This window comes from Lates calcarifer, linkage group LG1 (assembly GCF_001640805.2).
Source record: "Lates calcarifer isolate ASB-BC8 linkage group LG1, TLL_Latcal_v3, whole genome shotgun sequence".
Taxonomy (NCBI): Eukaryota; Metazoa; Chordata; class Actinopteri; family Centropomidae; genus Lates; species Lates calcarifer.
In genome coordinates, this window is record NC_066833.1 from 5,302,874 (window position 1) to 5,326,242 (window position 23,369).

At 39.0% G+C, this 23,369-nt stretch overlaps 1 protein-coding gene across 1 annotated transcript in view; it reads left to right on the forward strand.

Annotated features, from left to right (window-relative positions):
- The window catches only part of LOC108872819 (contactin-associated protein-like 5), a 70,937-nt gene extending 62,531 nt beyond the window's left edge, over positions 1–8,406 (forward strand). Inside the window, 4 exon segments of the mRNA XM_018660702.2 lie at positions 666–753; positions 965–1,165; positions 2,909–2,983; positions 5,521–8,406. Coding sequence (XP_018516218.2) covers positions 666–753; positions 965–1,165; positions 2,909–2,983; positions 5,521–5,717 — 561 coding nt within the window. The 3' untranslated portion in view covers positions 5,718–8,406.
- The last annotated feature ends 14,963 nt before the right edge of the window (positions 8,407–23,369 follow it).

Genomic DNA, 23,369 nt, shown 5'->3' on the forward strand with positions numbered 1-23,369 from the left:
TTACTATATTTACTAACCATTGATCATATGTGCACATTTGCTTTATGTTTTTCTTAATGCTAATTGTTATTTTGTTAATTTTGTTAATCTCAGATTACATTTATATTTAACTTAAATTTACCAGCTACAAGCACTTTGCTTACATTAGAATAAAGATATTTTATGTAACATTGCCACTGACATAACTGTAATAAAATAATAGAAAGGCCTAACATATGCTAGGATAATAAATTACAGCACAACAAAGTGCAACAGTGATTTGCAACACATATATTGATTAAACTGATTCTGTACAATTACATAAATTATCACATCAGAGCTAAATTTTCTACTTGCTATCCAGACGCTCAACAGAGGAGAGGGTCTTCAGCTGGTGTACCACTGTAGGAATTTTCCAACCTAGCAGTGGATGTGATCAAAATCCTACAGATCAGACAATTGCAGATCATCAAGTTGAGTGATGCATTTGAGTCGGCATGGTAGAGCAGAAGTGAAAGGTCTAAATCACTTCAAAGCTAACTGTGGGCGGATATGGTGCTGTGTGAAGCTGCAGAGAACACAATTCTCAATCTATAATGTATTGAAATGTGCTGCTGCTGCTGGTGCTACCTGGGTTCAGATTTCTTGTAATCGGCTTGTTATTTGATTTCTCCCCACTCAACCAGATCGACCAGGACATCCACAGAAAGTACACGCTGTCATCTGATGCAGAGCTGATCTTAATCAGATCCTTGACATTGGGCAAAGTCACCAGTAAGTGCTCCCGTGATGTCCAGAGATTTGCTGAAAAACTCCCATGTCATCCCCCCATTAAGTGGTGCTTTTGCGCTACCCAATCATCATTTCCTGTCGCCATGCTTTCGCCATTCTTGACTTGGCGCCTCAGAAATGACTGTAATCCAAAAAAATCAAACATGTCACCATCAGTAGCAATGTATATTTTCACCTGTGTTTTTTTTTTTAGGAAGGGAGAACCTCAACAATGAAGTAATGCAAGCAGCTTCTAAAGGTTTCATTGGCTGCCTCTCCTCAGTCCAGTTCAATCACGTTGCACCGCTGAAGGCAGCGCTGACGAATCGAGGAAGCTCACTGGTCACCATCCGTGGTCCACTGGTGCAGTCAAATTGTGGAGCTCTGGCGGAGTCCACCTCCCACACTCTGCAAGGTAAAAGGCATCACACACACTCCGATGTTAAACCCACCCACACACACACTGCCACTAAACAGTGATTTCCAGGTTAAATATTTTTTTGTAGTTGGAAAAGAGTCCCAGTTCAGCTTTTTAATCAATATTTTGAGCTCATTAACTTCATACTTAATCAGAACCTCCATTACTTGGACAAAGTGGTTTGTGAAAAGTCAGGTGTATAAGTTGGTATGTCCACAGCAATCAACATCAATCAACATTCAACATTTCATATATTCTGCTGCAAAGCTCATTTTCAGCTGATGAAAATTCATTATGCTAGCTTAACTAATATTAATGTTGATTAATTTAGTAGTCACCTCTAAAAACTGTAGTATTTCTGGCTGCTCACCCCACAACAGGTTTATGCTGAATCTTTGACATGTAATTATTTATAACCTAAGAGCCAAACTCAATGAGATTTGATAAGGGATTTGAAAGGATTCGGATCCAATAAAATGTTAAATCATCTTTTGGGCAAGTTAGCTTTATGCATCATCTGGTGCTACGGTGATCTATCCTGTTTAAAAATGATCTGGTTTTGTGATACCAGAAAACCTGAGTTAAGTCTCTAAGGTATCTGAAAATGGAAATAAAAAAATGAAAGTATAACCTCAAAGCATAACAATCAGACTAACTGGCTTCTTGTTTACCTGTTAGAGTTTAGAAAATTGACTTTTAACGACTGGCTTCGACTGAATTCAACAAATTGCTGTTTGTCTAAACCAGACACATGTCAGCTGTGTTTCCAGTCCTCTGTCTGACAGAACAGACACATTTCTATTTTTATAGATGGAGCTGTCACTAGCGCCATAACAGCAACACATAAGTCTTCACACTTCAAATATTTTTTTATTCAAAATTATTCATGTACACAATCTGTTTTGGTTGCACTTAACTTTTTAATAAGGTGAAGCAACTAATGCTTTGACATAAAGTCTTCAGCATAGTAAGCAAAGACTGTACCAGTGACTCACAGGATGGATCAGTTCTGGGCATCGCCTACATCTAGCTAATGCCATATTCTAACAGCAAATAAAAATATACATTTAAAAAAAACATGAAAATGTTCTAGAAAATGATGTAAAATGGTAAAATATAGATTATTTTGAGATGCTCCCCTAATTTTGTTGAGGCACCACGTGGAGCTCAGGGCTGGCTCAGATGCTATTATCCACAGGATAATGAAAGTTCTGTCTATCACTGTTCTGGCAGTTACGCGAAGCAGCTCATCATGTGGCGCTACACCATGCAGCCACCAGCCACTTGCTTGAAGCCTCATTCACTCTCATACCCCATTCAGTCTGACACTTTGACATGGGTTAAATGTGGCAACACACATCAGCTAACCCTCCCTCATCACCACCCTTCCTTCTGACAAAGGTCTAACGCAGGTCAGACTCTGCCTGGCTTTAATGAATAAGCATCTGTGGAGGGGATGAAAACTTAAATCCATGATACTGAGATGAGATGATGCAGATGACATTTAAATGTCACATAACCAAACAGAGAGGTAGTCGGGGAGAAAAAACAAACATGTTGGTGCTCATGTGGAGAGTAGGAGAGAGATGGAACTGAACTGTGTTAATTATGGTTATCATGTAATATAATTCTGTGTAATTCTCTTCTTTGATAAAGGTGACAACCACAGATTCCAGCGGTTTTAATATTATACACTATAATGGGGAAATTAATGAATTCACTCTGTTTCTGCTTTTCCAGATCAAGCAGTAACAGCCAATAAAGATAAGGAGCAGCGTGGCAATGGCACCCAGAAGGATTTGGCTGTGATAGCAGGTCTGTTTTTCTCTCCTCTGTGCTGGTTTATTTTTCTTTGCTTAATTGAAAATGAGCCCCAGCTGTTTGTTATTTGTCATTCTCTCCATTTGCCTCCGTCTTAATTCTTTTTTTCTTTTGTCTTGATAACTCAAGCTCATTTTCATCATTTCATTGCCACTTGCGCAGTTTTGTTTTAAATTAAATTTAAATTGATGATGGTAATGTTAAATGTCTGTGTGTTTTCTCAACAGGAAATGTTTGCTTTGCACTTAACTTCCCCCTACAGCTGAACTGTATTGTTGAGGACAATAAAGATGTCTAATCTGAAAGAGTAGTATAACAATTTTATGGGTGTAGGGGGGAGAGATACTAGTTTTCTGTGGGAGTTTGTGGTGGAAGGTAGAGGACGTGAGGACCTGACAAATAAACTGGTGTCTATGCAAAATTTTGTTCAGACTAGGGCCCAAAAAACACAATAAATAACTTGAATTTCAATGCATGAAGATGGCATCTACTGATATTGTGTCCAGATCTAGTATGGAATTTTGCTTAACATAACATCTTGTGGTAGTTTAAAGCAGCACACTCATCTAGCACTATCAGGAACACCTGTGCACCTGTTTATTCATGCAGTTATCCAATCAGCCAGTCACATGGCAGCGGTGCAGTTCACAAAATCATTTAGGTACAGGTCAGGAGCTTCAGTTAACGCTCACATCAAACGTCCCTGTGGGGAAAAAATGCGATCTCAGTGACTTTGATTGTTGGTGTCATACAGCCTGGTTTGAAACTGCTGGTCCCCTAGGATTTTAATGCACCACAGCCTCTAGAGTTTACTCAGAATGGTGTGAAAAACAAAACAAAAAAAAAAACAGCTAGTGAGGTGCAGTTCTGCCAACATAAACACCAGGTCAGAGGAGAGTGGTTAGACTGGCTGAAGCTGACAGAAAGGGCTACGGTAACTGAGATAACTACTCTTTATAACTGTGGGGAGCAGAAAAACATCTCAGAATGGATAACACGTTGGCAACAGAAATGTGAGGCTGCAGTAGGGACAGGTTCCCCCTTCCTTCTGACAAAGGTCTAACGAAGAGTGAAATAAACATAGCCTGGTCTGATGCATCTGGATTTCTGCTGCAAGGCAGATGGTAGGGTCAGAATTTGGTGTCAGCAACGTGGCATAAATGAACCCAGCCTGTGCATAAATGACGTAATTCGATCAAGTCAACATGGACCAGAATCTCAAAGGAATATTTCCACAATTTTTTTGGGGGGGGCCTACCCGGTATTAATATGATGTTCCTAATAAAGTGCTTGGTGAGTGTACAAGAAATGTTTCTTGCTAAAAGTTTGATAAGATTTTCTATGTCACTCTCGTATCCTCATTGTAAATATGAAACTGGAGCCAGCAGATGGTTAGCTTAATATAGCATTGCATAAAGACTGCTAAATGGGGAAACAGCTAACCTGTCTCTTAGCTTGTTGCTTAAAGGTAACAAAATCAGCATTGCTAAAGTTCAGTTCAGTGTAAAAACAACAATTTCCTGTCCCTTATGGGATTTAATCTGCAGGAACACACTTGGCTGGATCCAGTTTCCAGGCAACCAGTGAAGGCTCTGGAGGTTTCTTTTAGGATCATGGATTAGATCAAGGCATTTTTTAATTTATCAGTATCAGCTAGATAAAGCTTATTTTATTTTTGGACTGTTTATTATTGTAATCTATGGTGCTTTAGTTCAAAACTGTAAAATAATCTGGATCTTATCTCTATATTGTGTTATCCTATGTAGTATACATTACTGTGACATGTTATTGTGATATGCACTGTGCACAGTATGCTAGCATTGGACAGATGCATTTGAATGAACTGTCCAAAAAAAGCAAAGTGTTTGTAAAATGCAAAAGCATAGATTTATTTAGGGCTTAAAATCTCATTCAGTTTTTTTTTTTTTTTTTTTTTTTTTTTTTTTTTTTGTTTGTTTGTTTTGGTAATACAAAAGGCAAAATGAAACATAAAGTTAAACTTTTCACATGATTTTGAGTAATGATTTCTTCCTTCCTATTATTATTTTTTTATTGTCCTTTATCACTTTCCTGTAGTAAATCTTACATATAACCCTTGTTAAAATCGTGGTTTCCATGGTATTTCACTGAAACACTGAAATGTCATCTTAAAAAATTAACTACAATTTATATAACACAACAGAATCTCAGGACATCAGTGAAGAAATCACACACAATTATGCTTCTCAGCCAAGTGGTGTCGTCAAGGTAACACAGTGTATGTGCAAGCACATTTTGACACTGACTTAATGACCTCCATGTCCAAAATTAACTTGTTAACACAGTCTTACTTTGAGGATTCTGTATTCTTAAAATTGGGCATGTGATGCAGGGTTTTGCACTGTTTATCCAAGCACAGCATTTATGTTTAAAAGTATGAATCTTGCACAGTTAAATTCTGCAGGGACAGCTGACCAAAAAGAAACTTAATGGGGACATTAGGGAATTGTTCAGTGATACCTATTCATGCAACTTCCTTGCTGTGTTCTCAGGTGTGGTCACAGCCGTGGTCTTCATCGCAGTGTGTGCCCTCGCTGTGATGAGCCGCCTCCTCTACCAGCAGCGGCAGGCCCAGAGGAGCAGCAGCAGCATCAAAGAAGAGCAAAGACACAGCGTGTACACAGACTACAGGACAGAGCTGCACCTCCACAACTCAGTGAGGGACAACATGAAGGAGTACTACATCTGACTATAGTGTGCACTCTTTGGCCCTAAGTTGCAAATTTACCTCTCTCTTATAAAGGATTAACAGGTGGACGCGCTGCTGCAGCATTTCTCACAACAAAACATCTCTGTGCCCTGGTGGTCTCCCAGGAACACTGCAAAAGTCCACTCTCTTAATGCTCGAGTACAAGCAAGTGGCTGAATCTTTACAGCTGTTAGTGTATTTGATGTTGGTGAAACTGTCCGAATCAAGCTGCCGTGGTTTCTGTCATTGCAAAATGTGTAAAGCAAAAAGATGAATGTTCTGCAGGGGTGGACACAGGGACACACCATGAGTGCAGCGAGCAGAAGCTGCTGTCCATCCTGAATGCGCACAAGTCAAAAGATTTTGTTTTAAAACCCTCAAATGCTGAATATTTCCACATTTCAGTGGGACTCACTAAATTGTACTCGCAAGTCAGGAAATGTAGGCCAGGCCTGTAAGATATGTGCGCGTTCGCTGCTGTCTTTGTTTCTGCAGTGGTGGTGAATGTTGTAGAAGAAGAAAAGGGGACAATACTGCCTATACTGTATGAGTGCCTAATTTGCATATGAGTTTTTATTTTAACATTTTAGAAGTTATTCGTGTGATTTGCACAAAGGCAGTTGCATTTACATAGAGAGGAGCTTATTGTCATTCAGTTCTGCAACCCATACTGCACAGAATAAAACGAAATTGGAATTTCCCAGTCATGCACAACATCTGCCCATTGACCGTTGGTAATGTGTCTTTGACTGAGTTGTTTTCCACTGCACTGTTTGAAGCGGCATGGAGACAGACAACCCTTAAAAAGTCCAATAACTCCAGTAAGTTCCAGTCGTTTGTGACCAGGTTTTCAAGCTGAGCATTGTGCACCATTCAGGCCACATATATTTAGCTATAGGCAATATTTAGCAGATAACTTATGAAATCATGGATTTTTATATTTATTTAATTGTGCTAATTCTTTGTGTATTATTTTTCCAGTACATAAAAATCTTGTGTATATTGTACCATGAGAGCAGCAGAAGTAAGAAATTAGGGGAGAGGATTATGGTATTTACATTTTTTTTAAAGTAATTTATGGAAATGTGTACAAGAAGGGGTTTATCAAAGAAACTGCATATGTGAGTGTGGCCAAACTCTGCGGGCAGCCAGGAATAGCATCTACAGGCTAGAAACCACTGCATATACTGACCAGTATATGAGCAAATCGAGCCATGAAGCTCCCAGGCAGTATCTTTGGTGTTCTTTACAAGAAATGTTGGGTGCAGCAAGTGAAGTTTGCAGTAGTATGAAACAATCACAGCAGCAAGTTTGTTGGGTGCTGTACATCTATGGTAAGCTCTGGGAGTAAAATGTGTGAGTCACAACCCACCGTACTGCATTTCGTCACAGTACTTGTGAGTTTGGACCACTGTTAAAAGCCGTAATTCTTTTATCGCAATTGCTAGTTTGGTGATATGCAAAAGCCGAGTAGGCAGGAAAAGGTAGGCCCCTTTTTGCAGTGTCAGACTCAGACTGTGAGGCTGGGATATTTCTCAGAAGTATTACTGAGCAGTGTAGACCCAGCGCATACCAAACTCAGAAAGTGCTGATACAGAAGTTTAGTTTGATCATTATTTTACAATGCTAGCCAGCAGTGCTTAGGGCTTTTTGCAACCCAAAAAAGGCCACTATGTTACCTGACATAATTTCTTTATTTATTTACTGTTTGGATTACAGGGATAAGTGGTGTTTTTCTATATATTTCAAGTGGAATACTTTTTATATACATCTTACACTGGTTGATCATAAGAACAAAACCATATATACTAATAGAAGACAAAAAGTCTAGAGTCACCTAGAGGTCCTGAGAGCACATTACACATCCGAAAAATAAAGCATGGCTAAAAAAAAATTTAGACAACTTTTTTTTTTTTTTTTTGGGGGGGGGGGGGGGTGTTAGATCCTTACCACTAATGTGGAAAAGTTTGACATGATGATGGTGCCAGAGGAAAAGCAATGTTTCCTAAATTTCAAAATCAGCTTGTCGGGCTCAGCTCTACATAATCAGATTTAACTCATTATCCACTGGCTTCAGCTGCTCGCAGGCAGGTTAGCCATCTTTGTCAATGTCAATTGTACTTTGAGCTTAATATGCTAAATGTAAGAGTTGAGCCAAAAAAGAAAACCCTGCATCTAAGGATGACAGAAATGCAGTAGTTGTTTTTTTTGTTGTTTGTTTGTTTTTTAAGTATACTGTTGGACAAGTCATTAAGTCATTTGTCCTCTTTGGATCCTAAATGTGTATAAAATTTCAAGGGAAGCAATCCAACAATTGTGAAGATATTTCCCTGGACCAATGCACTGATGGACTGATGGATGAAAAGACTGGAGCCCCACTGCTGCCATGGCTAAAGATTACACAGCTGAGAGTGACACGTGCAAGTGGCTTGATCAAAAGATAAGGTCTTGAGCTCCTGGACCTTATCTGTGCATGTACTTGTAATCTAAGAATGTCTCAAGATATGACAGTCTGCAGATCTCCAGTATCAGAGAATAAATACATACCTCTCAGAGTGTTTAGGTTATATTGCAATGGGTAATATCATGTGGGTACCTCTTCGTAATGATTTGTATAGCTGCAGTTTTATTAAGGATCTATTGTATAGATGTATAATTTAATAATAAAAGTGAATATATTGCTAATCGACCGTTGTAAAATGGCTTGACTTCAACTTGAAACGGGGAATTTTTTTTCCAATGGCGGACCAGCAGTGAATCCTGTCAAAGGTTTAACATTTTTCATGGTGTTTGCAGATGGGAAGTCGGTGAGGGATGATCACATTCCTGTGTCACCTACTGTTTGGACAGTACACAACAGGGGTGAGAGCTGGACGAAAATAGTGTGAACCTTCTGTAATTGTGCCCTTCTATTAAAGGTCTTTGCTGGCAGGTGAAAAGATTTATTGCTTAGCTTTTTTTTAAAAAAAAAAAAAAAAGCTAAAGCTTTTTTTCATAGTTGCATCTTAGTTCATGACGTTTAAAAATACAAATACTACATGTAGCTAAATCTTACCCAGCAATTTCATAAGAATGCAGTTCGCACTAATTTAAGTTAATTTTACACCTGTTCAGTAAGCATTTACATTTATCATGTCACTATTGCGTCAATGCCATTATATTTAGCTGAACTGCTTGATGATGAATTAAGTGGTAACTTAGTTCAAGAATTATGGCAGTTTATGTCAAACACTCCCCACCCATTCTAATTTAGCAGTTGCATGAAAAACAGGAAAAAGATCTGTTATTTAGAAAAAAATTTACAATCTTATAACTTGGCCAAACCTTCCTCCAAAAAAACTACTTAAAGGGTAAGTAGTTGGTAGGGACAAAAATCTCAGCAATCAGGAACTGTTAAACAGCTGCTGCAATGTAATCAAACTGCAACTGTTTGCATCAAAGTTTGTTTTTGCCGCTCACAGGCTCAGATTGTTATTATAAGGGTGTGACAACATTATGGATCAGATTCCAACAGAACACCACTTTGTTAAAAGGTAATCCTTTTTTACCAGACTCCATTGACAAAAACAGTAATTTTACCTTGCAGGAGTTGCTAACCTACTGCTGCATTGATTGGTCAGGTTTTTTGTGTAATTGTGTGACTTTCAGTGGTAGGAGAGGTATTCAAATCCTTTAGTTAAGTTAAAGTAACACACCATAACACAAACAAACTAACTGATCAAGGCAGCTGTAGATAAGCAACTTCTTTTCTTTTTTGTGCTATGCCATTTTCCTTTCAGTGCTTATGAACTGACAGATTTACAAGACAGCAATTTTAGCATACTTGTAGTGTAAGTAATAATGAGTTTGTAAAATATTCAGTCAGTCAACAGTGATATGCATTTTTTTCTCAGCAGTAAAAACAGCTACAGCTCCTTCCTTGCTACATTAAGTAACTTATACCATTAGAGTCAGTAGCAGCTGTCATAAACATTGTTTATACATACTGTTACATCTTCCACTAACACTGGATGTCAGGAGTGTGAAGTGCAGAGGGACTTTGAAAAGCATCCAACAGACTAAACCAGGCACAGTTTGTAGCTTAAGTAAATGTTTTTATTTTGTACTGCATATCTATTCAAAACTGCCTGTACAGATATTTTAAAAGAAAACTATTTGGTATGTCAGTGGTGCTCCTGAGTATCTGCTACTCCAGTCCTCCTTTTTATGTTCTGTATGCCTCTCAGTGCCTGTGTTGTGTGCACAAAGAAAAGCAAATAAAATGTCGCACTTTTTTGCCTTTAAAGGCTTCACTGTTTTTTTTTTTTTAATTCATAGCTTCCAGGCTATTGTCCAAACAATTTCAGAAGATATCAGTCCAAGTAAAATACACTATTTTAATGCCTTTGGGGGATACATGAATCACTGCAGCGCTAGCAATTTATACTTGCCTCCTGTCTTTTAGGTCATAAGTGAGGTTAGATTTGGACCTGATTTCTTAAAACAATAAATCTTAATGTAGTCTCCAACATGATGAAGACATATTCAAGTCAGTAAATCAGTGTGTTTTGACTGATGGAGTAAATATGGGGTATGTGTTGCTCCTGTTAACAGACTGCCATCTGGCTCTGAGTGGCAGTAAAGTGAGTTACAGTAAACAAACACAAGCTCAACATGCGATTATCCAGAACCTCATGTGCACCGCAGCCACTGGACACAATGTTATGATTCCATACACTGGCACTGCATACTATTGCTGCTAATAGTAAGCAGCTACTTTCCAGCAGGACTAATAGTTGCTCCAAACACACTCCTTCCTTGCTAATATAATTCACTAGCTTATGTCATTAGTGTCTGAGTGCACATAAGGGGCTGACACATACTTTAATAGCCTTTTGAAATAAGCTCATAACAGTGTTTTGGGGTGTAATATAAGGAGGGACTAAACCAGTGGGAATTCAATTTCTGAAAAAATGTGAAGATGGTAGTTTTTTGGTTTATGGTTTTGAAACTGCATTCAAGTCACGACTACACGTAGCTGCTGCAACCACAGGACGAGTAAACATCATCGTGGGGGATCAATAGATGGCCTCTCCCTGATGCCTGTCCCTGTCCCCGTCAATGTTGCAGGATCATTGTTTTTGAGCTCCTGGAACAATTAAACATGGGTGGGTTTATTACATTCATTTATTACATATAATATTATGGATGCAATGCATGTACATCCCAGCCACATTATTAATTGTTCATGGCTGTCTGGAAGTGCTGCAAAAGGGAAAACTACCCACATCACAGAATCCTTCAGTACTGATCCAAGGTCAAGTCTCCTCAGCTTTTTGCCCTCAACTCAAGTTTGGTTTTCAAGTCCCAAGTCAGATGAGTCAGATCCTTATTTTCAAGTCCAAGTCCCAAATCTCAACTCCACTCTCCATCACAGTGAAAGGTTAGCATTTGTCTTGGCTCCTGGCAGATAGACTGATGCATGTGTTCACGCCATAGATATTCTGAAGTTGCTATGGTGACAAAAACTGCAGCCTATGTGTGATACAATGTATATTCAGCTATTATAGAGCTTAATGTCAGGGGGCTAACATTTGTGGGTGTGAGAGAGTTTCCGTGTGGCTTTGTTCTGCCCATGACTTAATGCTTTTCACAGCAGGGAATAGCACACTTAGTCCATCAACACTAAGTATTGTACTAGCTGTACCGTCAGGTCTCTCTCCTAATGTCCAAACAGTTTCCCTTTTGGTTCACAGTTAATTTAACTTCTGAGGGTTCAGAACAACCCATGTGTCCTATGAATTTCATTTATATGCAGCTAGTGTTTGCATCGCACACTGCCACATCAGGTTAACATCCAGTCACAAAGGTGTCATTGCTGGCATTTATATTTCATTTAACCAGGACCATCATCTTTCCCTGACCTGGCCCAAGTGGTTTAAGATTTATATCCATGCTAACTATATGCAGGAGCATCCAACTGACCCTTGGCTATGACCCTGCCCCCTAGTTATCATAACACCTGTCAACGAGGGCATGGAAATAAGAGTAAAGGCTAAAGCATATGGCAGTCAGCATTCTCACAAGCTGCTGGTAGGATGCAAGGAAATGCAAGGAGCAGTTAGTTGATAGTAGTAGAGTATGAGGGGAAAAATGTAAGACCACATGCAATATTATTTCTTTTTAACATAATTATGGGTGCTCAAAGAAGCTTTACAGGTTTATAGTGAGTGTCAGCTAATTTGTGTGACCCCTCAGTGTCAGCAGGCAGCTGTTTTAAGTGAAATAGCTCTAAAAACCCACCTGCTCAGCACCAAACAGCAGACAGTCAGTTAGAAATGAGCTTGTGGAGCATTTAGCGGCTATATTATATATTAGATATTAGAGAGCAAAAACACAACTAACGGAGAGTGACATTATTCATGTGGCCACAATGCTAATTTTGCTTCACACCAACTGGTTAAGTACATAAGCGATCATCTGCGGACAAGCTCAGCTTAGAAGATGATGATATGTCAGTGTTGTGCTCAGCTTGTTTCCGCTGCCCTCCCCCAGAAAAAAATGTAAATGCAGGTTTAACATTACACATGAAGGTCAGATTTATGTTTTTAGGTTACGACATGTTTCCCTTTAGCAAGAGTGGATGAGAGCTTACCAATATGCGCTGTACAAGCATCTCAGAGATACCTCTCAAATTCAATAGAGAGCCATTAATGTTACTTTTAACTCAGACATAGGAGCATCCAGGAGCAAGTCCCAGACAGTGAATGCTGCAGGCTCGTTTTCTGATTTAACCCCCTCCCCCCCAATAATGTAGTATGCTAATTATGGGTTTTGGGAGTAGTGCTAGGTTACAACTGTAGGCTAAGCTAGTTTGTCAGGCACACGTTCAAAGAGACAACCACACTATTTTCAGCCCTGTTCATGTCAACCATTCAGCCTGTGTCTCCTGCCATACTCTACCCGCCCACTAGATGTCTTTGGACTTTCCCCCTGTTCCCAGATCCACCTGCTCACCCTGCTTTCCCATACTCAATAACTGGAATGTCGCTGCCCACCCACACACCTGTTTTTCATTTCCTTCATTTGCTCTCCTGTAGCCCTTTTTCTCAGGTTTGTTTCCAGATTGTTGCACATGTCACAGCGTCTCCCTTTGTGCTGCTCATGCTGTGGACTGTCTTGTCACCTTGTCTGCAACCTAAAATTTGCTAACTGTTGTCTGTCTGTAAGCCTGGCTTTCACCATTTGTTCTGTGTCTGTGCTTTTGATTTCCCCTGCCTGTGCTGCTAACACCAGCTGTGACAGATATCTTCTATCACTCCTACTTGAAAACTCCACTCATCAAAGGGTCATGCTAGCAATAGAACCTGATATTGCTATGTGTTAATTCAGCACTCATCTCTGCAAAGATGAGCTGCATGACAAGGCTCCATCTGTGTTTATAGAGGTTACTGTGCATAATCATCCATACCAATCAAGCTAAATTGGGCAGAAAATATATAGTATCAGACAAAAGTTGTGATAAGTAATTCTCTGTCAGTTTGATGTAATGAAATAATTATGTAATAAAGGAATAACTCCATGCTGGTAACAGCCTCACAGCTGGTACTCATTTTTAAATCACCCCAGATGGATTCACATGTGTCCCATTCACCAACTGCTGCCCTCCATGTGTTTGAATCTCTCCCTCCTTTGTCGCAGCACATTCACATATTCACACATTCACACACACACACACACACACACACACACACACACACACACACACACACATATCCCTTGGACAACAATCAAGTGAAATAAGATGAAGTGATTAGAATCACCTCCACTGCTTATTCATTAGACTCAGTACGTTATATTTTGATTTCAGAGCCACCTACACAAACTCCAGCAGCACAGTGACTGTTTTTAGCATTAAGAAAAGTTGAAGACAAAGTTTCTCTCCACCGAACTTCTGAGGTAATGAGCTGTGTTGAACAGGATACTCCTTTAACTTCCTCTACGAGAGGTACTTGACTGAGATTGCAAACTAAATTAGTAGAGGACCCAGTGGAAATATGTGCATGACGCCTGAAATGCTACTGTATTTTCACAGCATGAACTTCTCCATCAAACAAGACACATATAATGCAGCTGCACTATATATATATATATATATATATATATATATATATATATATATATATATATGCCAGTTCGTGGATAAGTTTGTGACTCACAGAAGCAAGCAGTATCCCAGAGATTGCGGCTGCTCAACAGTTATTTCAGGTGCTCATTGCACATCTAATGACAGCCTACAGATACTGAGCCAGCAGTGTTGAGGATGACTTTTGAAAGTAATTATAGTATATTAAAAGTAAGCAACAGCAAGTAGAGCAAATACAAAATTATTTGGCCTTGTAGAACATCAGATCCTGGACATGAACAGGCAGAAAATGACAGGTACATATTTTAGCTTTTCAGGAGGAATGACAAAAGAAAACCTTTGTACACTGATGCAGGTGGAACTGAGTCTGGTTAACTGACAGGGAGGGACTTTTCAGCTAATGAAATGCTTCCTGTGGAGGTTCCACCAACAGAGCAGAAATGCACAGACACTGCGAAGCCCCACTTTGAGCCCCTGACAACTCCCACACTCGGCTGCCTGTGGGCAGATCCATTGAGCTGTCAATCCAAATACACTTTACTGCTACTTCCACTGCTGTTTTTTTCAGCTCACAGTAATAATGCATGAAGTGCTTTTTTTGGAGTTATTTAAGGCATAAAATACTAGGCTGCAAAATTACAGTCTTTTATTCTGCAATATTTGAGTGTCAGACAGATATTGTGGTGCTCTGATCTTTCATTGTGTTGCACCTGGGCCTTGATGTCTCCTCTTTACCAGTGTAGGAGAGTTTGTCTTGGTTCCTGCATGACAAGCATACCAGACATAATTTTTGCGATATATTATTACTGTTTTATTGTACTAATGTTTTTTCTGCTTTGCATGGCCTGTGTTTTCCCTTGATAATTCTTATTTATTGTTTATTTTTGTGCTGTTGATTCTTGAAACATCTTGCCAAAGGACTGCAGTTGAAAATTTGCCAGCTGGCTAACACTGGCACATTTCCAGACATGTTCATTAATGTATGTGGTCATTATAAATAAATAAAAGAAATGAAAGGTACTACATGTGGTGAATTTGAGTCAAAAGCTATACTCCTTAGCATTTTAACTCAGTCAAATCTCTACAGACCATGAACACATTTAGAGATATATAACAAGACTGTCAGGAACTTGCCTGAGAGTCATCACATTTTCCACAGTATCAAAGTAACACAGTGATAGCTGTCTGTACATCCAGGGGTAAATTGCAAACAGGAACTGCTAATAGATTAAATTCAGCATATATTTAATGCTGCCACAATGGAAACAAATATGTAGAAAAATTGTTCTCCTGATGGCTAAAATTTTTTTAGTGCCATCATATTGGTTCCCAAGTACAATCTCACACTGAGCTGATTAAAATAACATGAAAAAAAGAAAGAAAAAGCTGAAGGACAAGCACCTCTTCATGCAAACAAAACTCAGAGATCCACTTTAAACATATAAGGATCTCTCTCTAGATGGAATTTAAATTACAGGGGGACCAGTGAGTTCACAATAAAACTTTAGGTAATTGCAGCTGTAATTTATTACTAGGTTGGGAGTGAAAAATTACCCTCATAGGCTCTATTGGATTAAAATCACTGACCAGCGCAGGTAATGGCAAATTCACCTGACCTCCACAAGAGGAATAAACCCAGTCTGAGTAGAGCTTTAAATTGCTGCAACTGTGACAGTAGAAGCTTGTTTCTAACAATAGGTCCCCCAAATGAAACCAACCCCTAGTGACAGAATACTCCCCATCTGCCTCCATACCTACTGTGTTTTATTCATTGGAACAGTCTCTTATCTTTGTCCTTAGGAAGAGGGATGACTTCAGAGACAAGCCTCAGTAACCAGGGCAAATGTGGTAAAATAAGCGGTGGGTAAACACTATTTTACCTCAGCTTGCCTATCACTATGTTGCTAACCACTAGCAACATAAGTCATAAAGCATTTCTCAGACATCATCCTGGGATTAAGTTTTTCTACATTCAATAAGTGAGTAACACTGCTGTGTCCTTAAATATAAAAAGTTTAAAGAGCACTTTATAAGCTAAATTGTTGACACATTTCCCAGTTATAAAACTGTGGACTAAGGATTTATTTATATATTTTCCTTGGCAAATGCAAAGTGACTAAAACGTGATAGATCTAATTTTTAGGCCTACTTATGCAAAACATTTAAGCAACAATAATAATAAAACGAAATCTTCACAACTTTCAAGGACATAGTCATTTTGATGATGATGCTATCCCACACAGCTGCACATGGACTATAGTAGCAGATGCCTCAACTAAAGAGTGACATCCACTTTAATGATCACTCTGAGCACAGACAGAGCAGAAACTGAAAGTCTGCTCACTAATTCATCTGCGCTGTTTGTGACAAGACATCTGATATCTGCAGACAGCTTTTAGCTAGTGTTAGCTCCCTAGCAGGAACAGACTGAATAAAGTAGAGTCCACACATTGTTCGCTCAGCATCCTAGGCTTCAAATCTTCTAGCTAGACATAATATCTTTTCAACGAACACAAAACTCAGATTAGCTTGCAAGGTCTTTTTTTTTTTCAGTCTATCCCTCTAATAGATATGATGTCTAGATTTGTTAGGAGTCAGCTAATCATCCTGAGTCACAACAGTAGAATCTGTAAGTAGTGTTAATGGTGCTGGCTCTCTAACCTGCTTGCTCTCACACTCACTTTTGCATCAACCCCCGATCAAATCCCTCACCATGATGATAGAAATTACAAGTATAGCGTGGACAGCTTTTGCATGTTGCCAAGACCAAATACTAGTGAATTGTGTTTTGTGTGTGTGTGTGTGTGTGTGTGTGTGTAAGCGTGTGTGCTTGTTCTGCTATATTTGTAGGGTCCATATAGCCCACTATACTTGGACCCCACAAGTTTAAATGGCTGTTCCCCTATAGGGTTAGGAAAAGGCTTAGGGGTAGGCATTCAGTTGTGATGATTGAGATTAGTGTAAGGGTGTAGGGAATGTGTTATATCGATGATGGGACCCCACAAAGATAGGTGTGCAAGGATGTGTGTGTATGTGTGTCTCACAATCCTCTTGTTTGCCAGGGAGAGAAAAAAAATCCAATTAACCAACAGCTTGCTCTCAAGTGGAAGTGAGAAATTGAGAAATTTAGACAAAAGCACAGGCACAGAACAGACTGGAATAACAATAGGGCTACAGATTATTGTAGGAGATGCAACACATTTCTATAACACTGTTTACCCTGGATGAACTAAAAATAACCTAACCTGTACCATAAATGGCTAAGTTTACATGTGCATAGTAATCACAATATAGTCAGTAGAGCTGAACTAATTAATATTTTAATATTAACAATGACTCTATGGAAGCATTTTAGCATATGGTAATGATTTTACAGCCCACAAATGGTTCATTCTCACCTCTCTCATCAACCTGCCCCCCACAGCAGGAAACTGTACCTACAAACTATACCAGAGGAAACTGTACCTACCAACTACAGCAGATAGGCAAAGTTAGCGACTAGCTTGTCATTTGCAACATAGTATGTAATTTAGCTACTGAAGTGTCAAATTTCTCTTGGTAACTGCTGAAAACCAAAAATAAAGCTAAAAGGACAGGACTACCATTCATCAGGTGGTCAGAAACACGCCTCGGAATAAAAGTCAATCACCTAGATCAGGTGAGGTGTATCGCCTCACCTCTAATGTATTAAAGTTATCAAAATCAATCAAATGTATGTAATGCATAAATTATGCTTGATAATTTAATATACTTAAAGGAAAAAAAAAAGCCTACATCACAGCTTTCCATTAATGGATTTTTTGTTACAAAAAGGGTTGGCAGCTCATTGTCAAAACACCAGCATCAGATTGCTTCTTAGTCAGGATGGTGATCCCCCTTCACAGCCCTTTATAAAGGGAGAAAAATAAGGAGAAAGGAGGATGAGTATATTCCAAACTTGTTAAGCAAAGAAGTTATAAGGCTTGTTAACACATCAACTAACATTTGTTAGAAAATGTTATCAACAAATTGGGCATATTAAGACATTGATACTGTGTAATATACTTTTTAACTCACCTATAATGAGAACAGCATTGCACTCAGTAGGAGCAGTGATGCTGCACTTTGGACTGAAGGATGGCTGGCAAGTCAGGAGTAAGTTTGGTGGTTGAGATGCGAAGCACATCACAGAGATGGCTGTCTGTCATTTTGGTTCTCAATTTGCTTTTGTTCAGAGCTAACAGAGAAAATGTTTGCTCACATATGTATGTTGAGCAGAACAGACTCATCATTCTTTTTGTGTGGCATCTCATCAGAGGAAACTTGCTCTGGTAGTATTTCGATAAGTTCTAATTGCAGCGTCTCTTCCATCTCTTCTGCATCCATCAGGAAGTTAGTTGAGAACAGCTTGAGTTCTTTCTCAATGATAGAAAAATCCTGGAAGCACTGACTGAATTCTATCATGAGAAATGTGATCACAGGCACATATTTCCCCTTTTTAAGAAGACTGGCCTTTGGAAAAGCAAGTTTGATTTCGGACAGCGAGGGGAAGTGTGCAACATTTAAGTTGTGTAGTTGTGTCTCAAAGAGATGGAGCTTCACACAGAATGCTTTCATGTGTGTATAAAGATGTGGTACAAGTTGGTCTTAGCCTTGTAGGCTCTTGTTCAGTGCGTTAAGATGATCAGTAAGATCAACTAAAAAAGCCAGGTCTGCCATAGAGGGTCACTCAACTCATGAAGAAGTCGGGCTCTCTCTGGTTGATTAGTGATCTCAGGGAATAAAACCGCTGCAGCACGGAGCCGCAACTTAGAATGGTAGAGTAGGTCCCTGTGTTCGGCATTAACATCAGATAGGAAAGATGCCTCATGCTCGAATTATGTGGACAGTTTTCACAACAGTGTTCATCACATCGCCAAGCTGGATTGTCTTGGCACAGAGGGCTTCTTGGTGAATGATACAGTGCATTTTAACAGCCTCGCCTCCTTGTATCTTGGTGCACACCATAGAGTCCATTACTTTGCAGTCACCTGCCATTGCTGGAGCTCCATCCATTGTAAGTCCACACTATTTGTCCCATTTGAATCCCATTTGTCAATTGCATCTGACACAGCTTCATAAATGTCTTTACCCATTATTGTGCCCTTTAGACTCCTAAGATCAAGCAGTTCCTCTGCAATGCAAAATTATTGACAAAACTCTGCAAACATAATTAACAGCTGTGCTGTGTCTGTGGGATCTGTGCTCTCATCACATGCAACTGAGTAAAAATCAAAAGCACAGGCATTATCTGACACTTGATGTTGATTGATGTTAGCTGACAAGTCTTCAATTCGCCACACAATTATGTTTCTGGACATGCTAACATTGTTGAATTCCTGCATTTTCTCCAGGCACATTATTCCTGCAACTTTATTGAGGCACTGTTTTATAAAGTCACCATCTGAGAAAGGTTCCCTGTGTCGAGCAGTGAATTGAGCTACCCCCTAACTGGCTATCAGCTAGCAGGCTAGCTGTAGGACATGTAGGTCTGATGTTTGGTTTCATAGTGTTGTCATACATTATAGTCTTTCATCACTGTAACAGTTTCATCAAACATTATTTATTTACCTACCATTTTCTGCACTATGTTGTGTTTCTTCAGTTCAGTTCTCATTTTTGGTCACCCTTAGCAAAATGTTTCTTTTCTTCTTTTTTGTGGAGAAGCTGCCTTGTTGAAGACGGGAGCTTGAACACAACGCTAACATGAACAAAATGCATAATGAAAAATATGGCAAATCATCTCTGATTCTCAGGGCAGGGTGAGGCAGCCTTATTTGAATTATTTGCTCTTTGAGAGCTTCTCATTTTCATCTTGTTTTTATAATGTTTTGTGTGTCATTTCTCAACTCTCAGAAGAACTTTATCACAGTAACTAACTTATAGGAATTTTTTATTCAGTCAACACATTTCAGCAAAGGGTGATCAAAGTGTTTGATTGAGCTGTGAAAACCTGAGTCAGTATCACTTATCCAGTGAGAACTTGAAACATAGTCATCCTCTAAAGGAAAACTTTAAAATTATTGTTAAAGTTCAAAGTTAGTTTGTTGGGGTTAGTTGCTAATTAAAGAACACAGTCATGTAACAGCTACAAAGCATTGCCTTCTAATTTTCATTTCCATGTTAAACTTTGAAATGTTTATTTTATTAACTTACTGAGGCAGACAGTGTTCACCAGAAACATTAATTAGCATCTAGTCATGCATAGCAGGTAGCTCAATCCCAGATCTATGCTGGAGATGTGTAGGTAGAGGTGTTTACTCTATTTCTGTGAAAAGCCACAATAACATTTATATGGAAGAAATTTGCTTTTCATAATAAGGTTGCCACCTTGTGATAAGAAAATAATTAATCTGTGATCAGTATAACAAGCTGTTAAATTGTTTCCCGTGATCACGAAAGAAGTATGCTGTAAACTCTAAATAACATCCAACCGTTATCTTATTAGTATGACAGAATTGAAGTGTGATCTGAACAGACCAGAACTGGGTGATAATAAAACTACTAAACATCTCCTCAGAGCCATACAGTATTTCTCTCAGTGCAGTCTGAATCTTTCACACCTTAAATGGATAAACAAACAAACAAACAAACGAGATTAAATATATAGAGGTGCACATGAGACAAATAGTTCAGTAACTGCTTTATTGTGAGAGTTAGGTGAGAAGATCGACACAACTCTCATACTGAGTCACTGCACCCAACCAAGAAATATTCCCACAAACCCCCCTATAGCCATCCTGATTTGCTGACTAACGATGCAGCATTTGTTTACCAGCCTCTTTTTGACCTCTAGTGCAAACACAGACACCAGTTTGTTGCTCCAGTCTTAAGGTTGGATGTCATGTCTGCTTTAAAACCTCTACTACCCACCCCAATCTCCCCCTCAAAGCTAGTATTACTGTTATTTTGGGTTTAAACCTAGATTAAATGAAATTGTAGGTAAATTCAGCCCCAACTTTGTTCTTCACAGATGAGATTTCACCTAAAATTCTTCCCTTGTGCAGCTTAAATGGTGAAGCGTGTCCTTGTGCTGCCTAATTCCCAAACTTGACTTCTTATTCTTAGCGAAAGGGCAGGAGGTCCAGCAAGATAATTCCAGCACTCACAGGGGAAGATTAACAACCCCTCAGAGGGCTCGGCTGCAGCTTGTCAATCAGCCAACTCACTGCTTTGTTCTTTGAGCTGATGCAAAGGGCACCTACTCATGTCCATCACTTGCAACTCCTTCAGAATATCCTTGCTAAAGTGCCCAGAGAGAAAGAATTGGGAATGAAGGGGAAAAAAAACACAATTTTAAGATGAAAGAAATGGATAGTTGACATTCATCTCACGATCTTATTGCTCCTCAAGTATGAGAAGCAATGCTTTTATATGGGAAAGCAAGGCAAAGATAAGGAAATGGCTTGGAAATTACATTTGCCATACAACCATTTGTATCAGTCACAAGATAACGAAGGAACTTTCTATTCACATTATCGTCCTTTGCAGACTTAGCATGAACCAACAGCAAATTTATCCTGCAAGCCTATATCACACACATTAATTAGCAGAAGACTCCAAGACATGGACGCATATATAGGATCATTAGTCAGATATATGTTGTGCAGCTAATGCAATAAACCTCCTCTGCTTCCACTCTTTACACATCCAGAATCAATCAAAGCAGACAAAGAAGGGAAAATCTTTACTTGAGCCCAATACTCCCAGTTGGCATATTGATGTTATCTTTTGAAAGTGTGTCAAAAGAAGCGTCACCATCCATTGAAGCAGCTCAGGGACGGACAGCTCAGAGGACTAAAGGACAATTAATTACAGTTTGAAATTGGCACACAAGGTAGTTTTTGCACAAAGGAAGTGGTACATTTAGTCTATTCTTCATCCTATGTACTGTACATCTTGCAGAGCCTCTTGGATATTCTTTCCTGCTCCTTCTGTCCACTGCTACACAGCAGGCAGGAAGTCAGCATGAAGAAAAGTTTGAGACTTGGCGATGCCAACAGGAGAAAACACTGATTTTGGAAAAATAGACTCCTTAAAACTTAGTAAGTTTTGACACGGAGATATTAAATCCAGAATAAGCTACACAGCTACTCTGTTTATTATTTGAATTGAACAGCAGAGAAACTTGCTTTAAACTCAAATATGATATGACTGTGTGTCCTCAGCTCATCTTTCCTAATCAATAGTTACCTGGTTATGGCTAAACTTTGCTCCTAACATATATTATACTGATGTTGCATGGCCTAGCCGCTGGCCCTATTTTAAGACATCAATACTAATCCCATACAACTCTTCCAGCAAATACATTCCAGAGAGATGTTTTAGTAAAACCTTCAGGGCTCATGTAGGGTGAAAATAAAGGGTTAGATTAATGGTGTGTGGCATCAGTAACATGTACAGTAGCATGCCGCAGAACATCCAATAGAACTGGAGGGGCTTTCACTGAAATATCACACTTGAACCACAGCAACACATAAAGTACAAGGGGTGACAGGTTATCAATAACCCTATTATATGACTTGTCAGGGGATATGACAAAGAACTCTGCCACCATGTCACATCACAACACCCTGAAAACGTTTCTTGTCAGTTCTTTTACAGTTAGCGATAGAAATGGATAGCTCATGTTGTTACATTCCCAGTGTGTAGTTGCTAGTTGCCTGTGTGAACATTTAAAAATAATTCTGCAAACAAGGTTCAGCAGGTGCAGACAACTTCATCCCATTGCTATGCCAATGATAGAGGAAAGATCGAAAACAGGAGGTGTTACTTTTTTCATCAAGGAAAATAAAAGCAAAAATATTCAGTCATACAGTACAGTATCCACTTGCAGTGACTACTGTAGCTTTTTCATGGTCTGGTTTAAAACAGAAAAGGTTCACAGTGACTTCAGACACATGTTCATTTACATTTTATCATGACCATAACTCTTGCCTAGTCTTAACAAAAACGCTTTTGAGGATTCTGGATGAAAATGCCCTCTGTCCACCTCATCCACCTCCTGGTGATTCTGTTCCACTTTGAAAGCTAACCATCCAGTGATTGTTTTCTTCAAAGCACATTTGCTGTTGCAGTTTAGTTGTATAAATGAAATTTCTAGGAGACAGGGTTGCATAAAGGCTTTAAAATAAGGTTGGTAATGGCCCTATTAACTTCTGTTTGAGTGTGTTCACTAAAATCTGCAATTTCAAAATGAACCCCTTTTTAAAGATATTTTTTTAAAGAAGTATGGCTAAGTGCCATAGACACTACTGTATGATATAAAGCATCATATATAGAATAAATTCAGTCTAAGAAACACATAGTTGGTTATGTTTTTTTTTGTTGACTAAAAATCTAGAATAACACCAGCCTTATCCTTTATGAACACATATAAACTACGATTCCCATGGAACGCTTTGCGAACAAACAACCAGTCACCATGATTTTCATAGCTTTTGCCCCCTGCTAACACCACCCTGAAAGCTGAGGCTTTGTAGGAACCAGATTCAACAGTTTAATGAAAC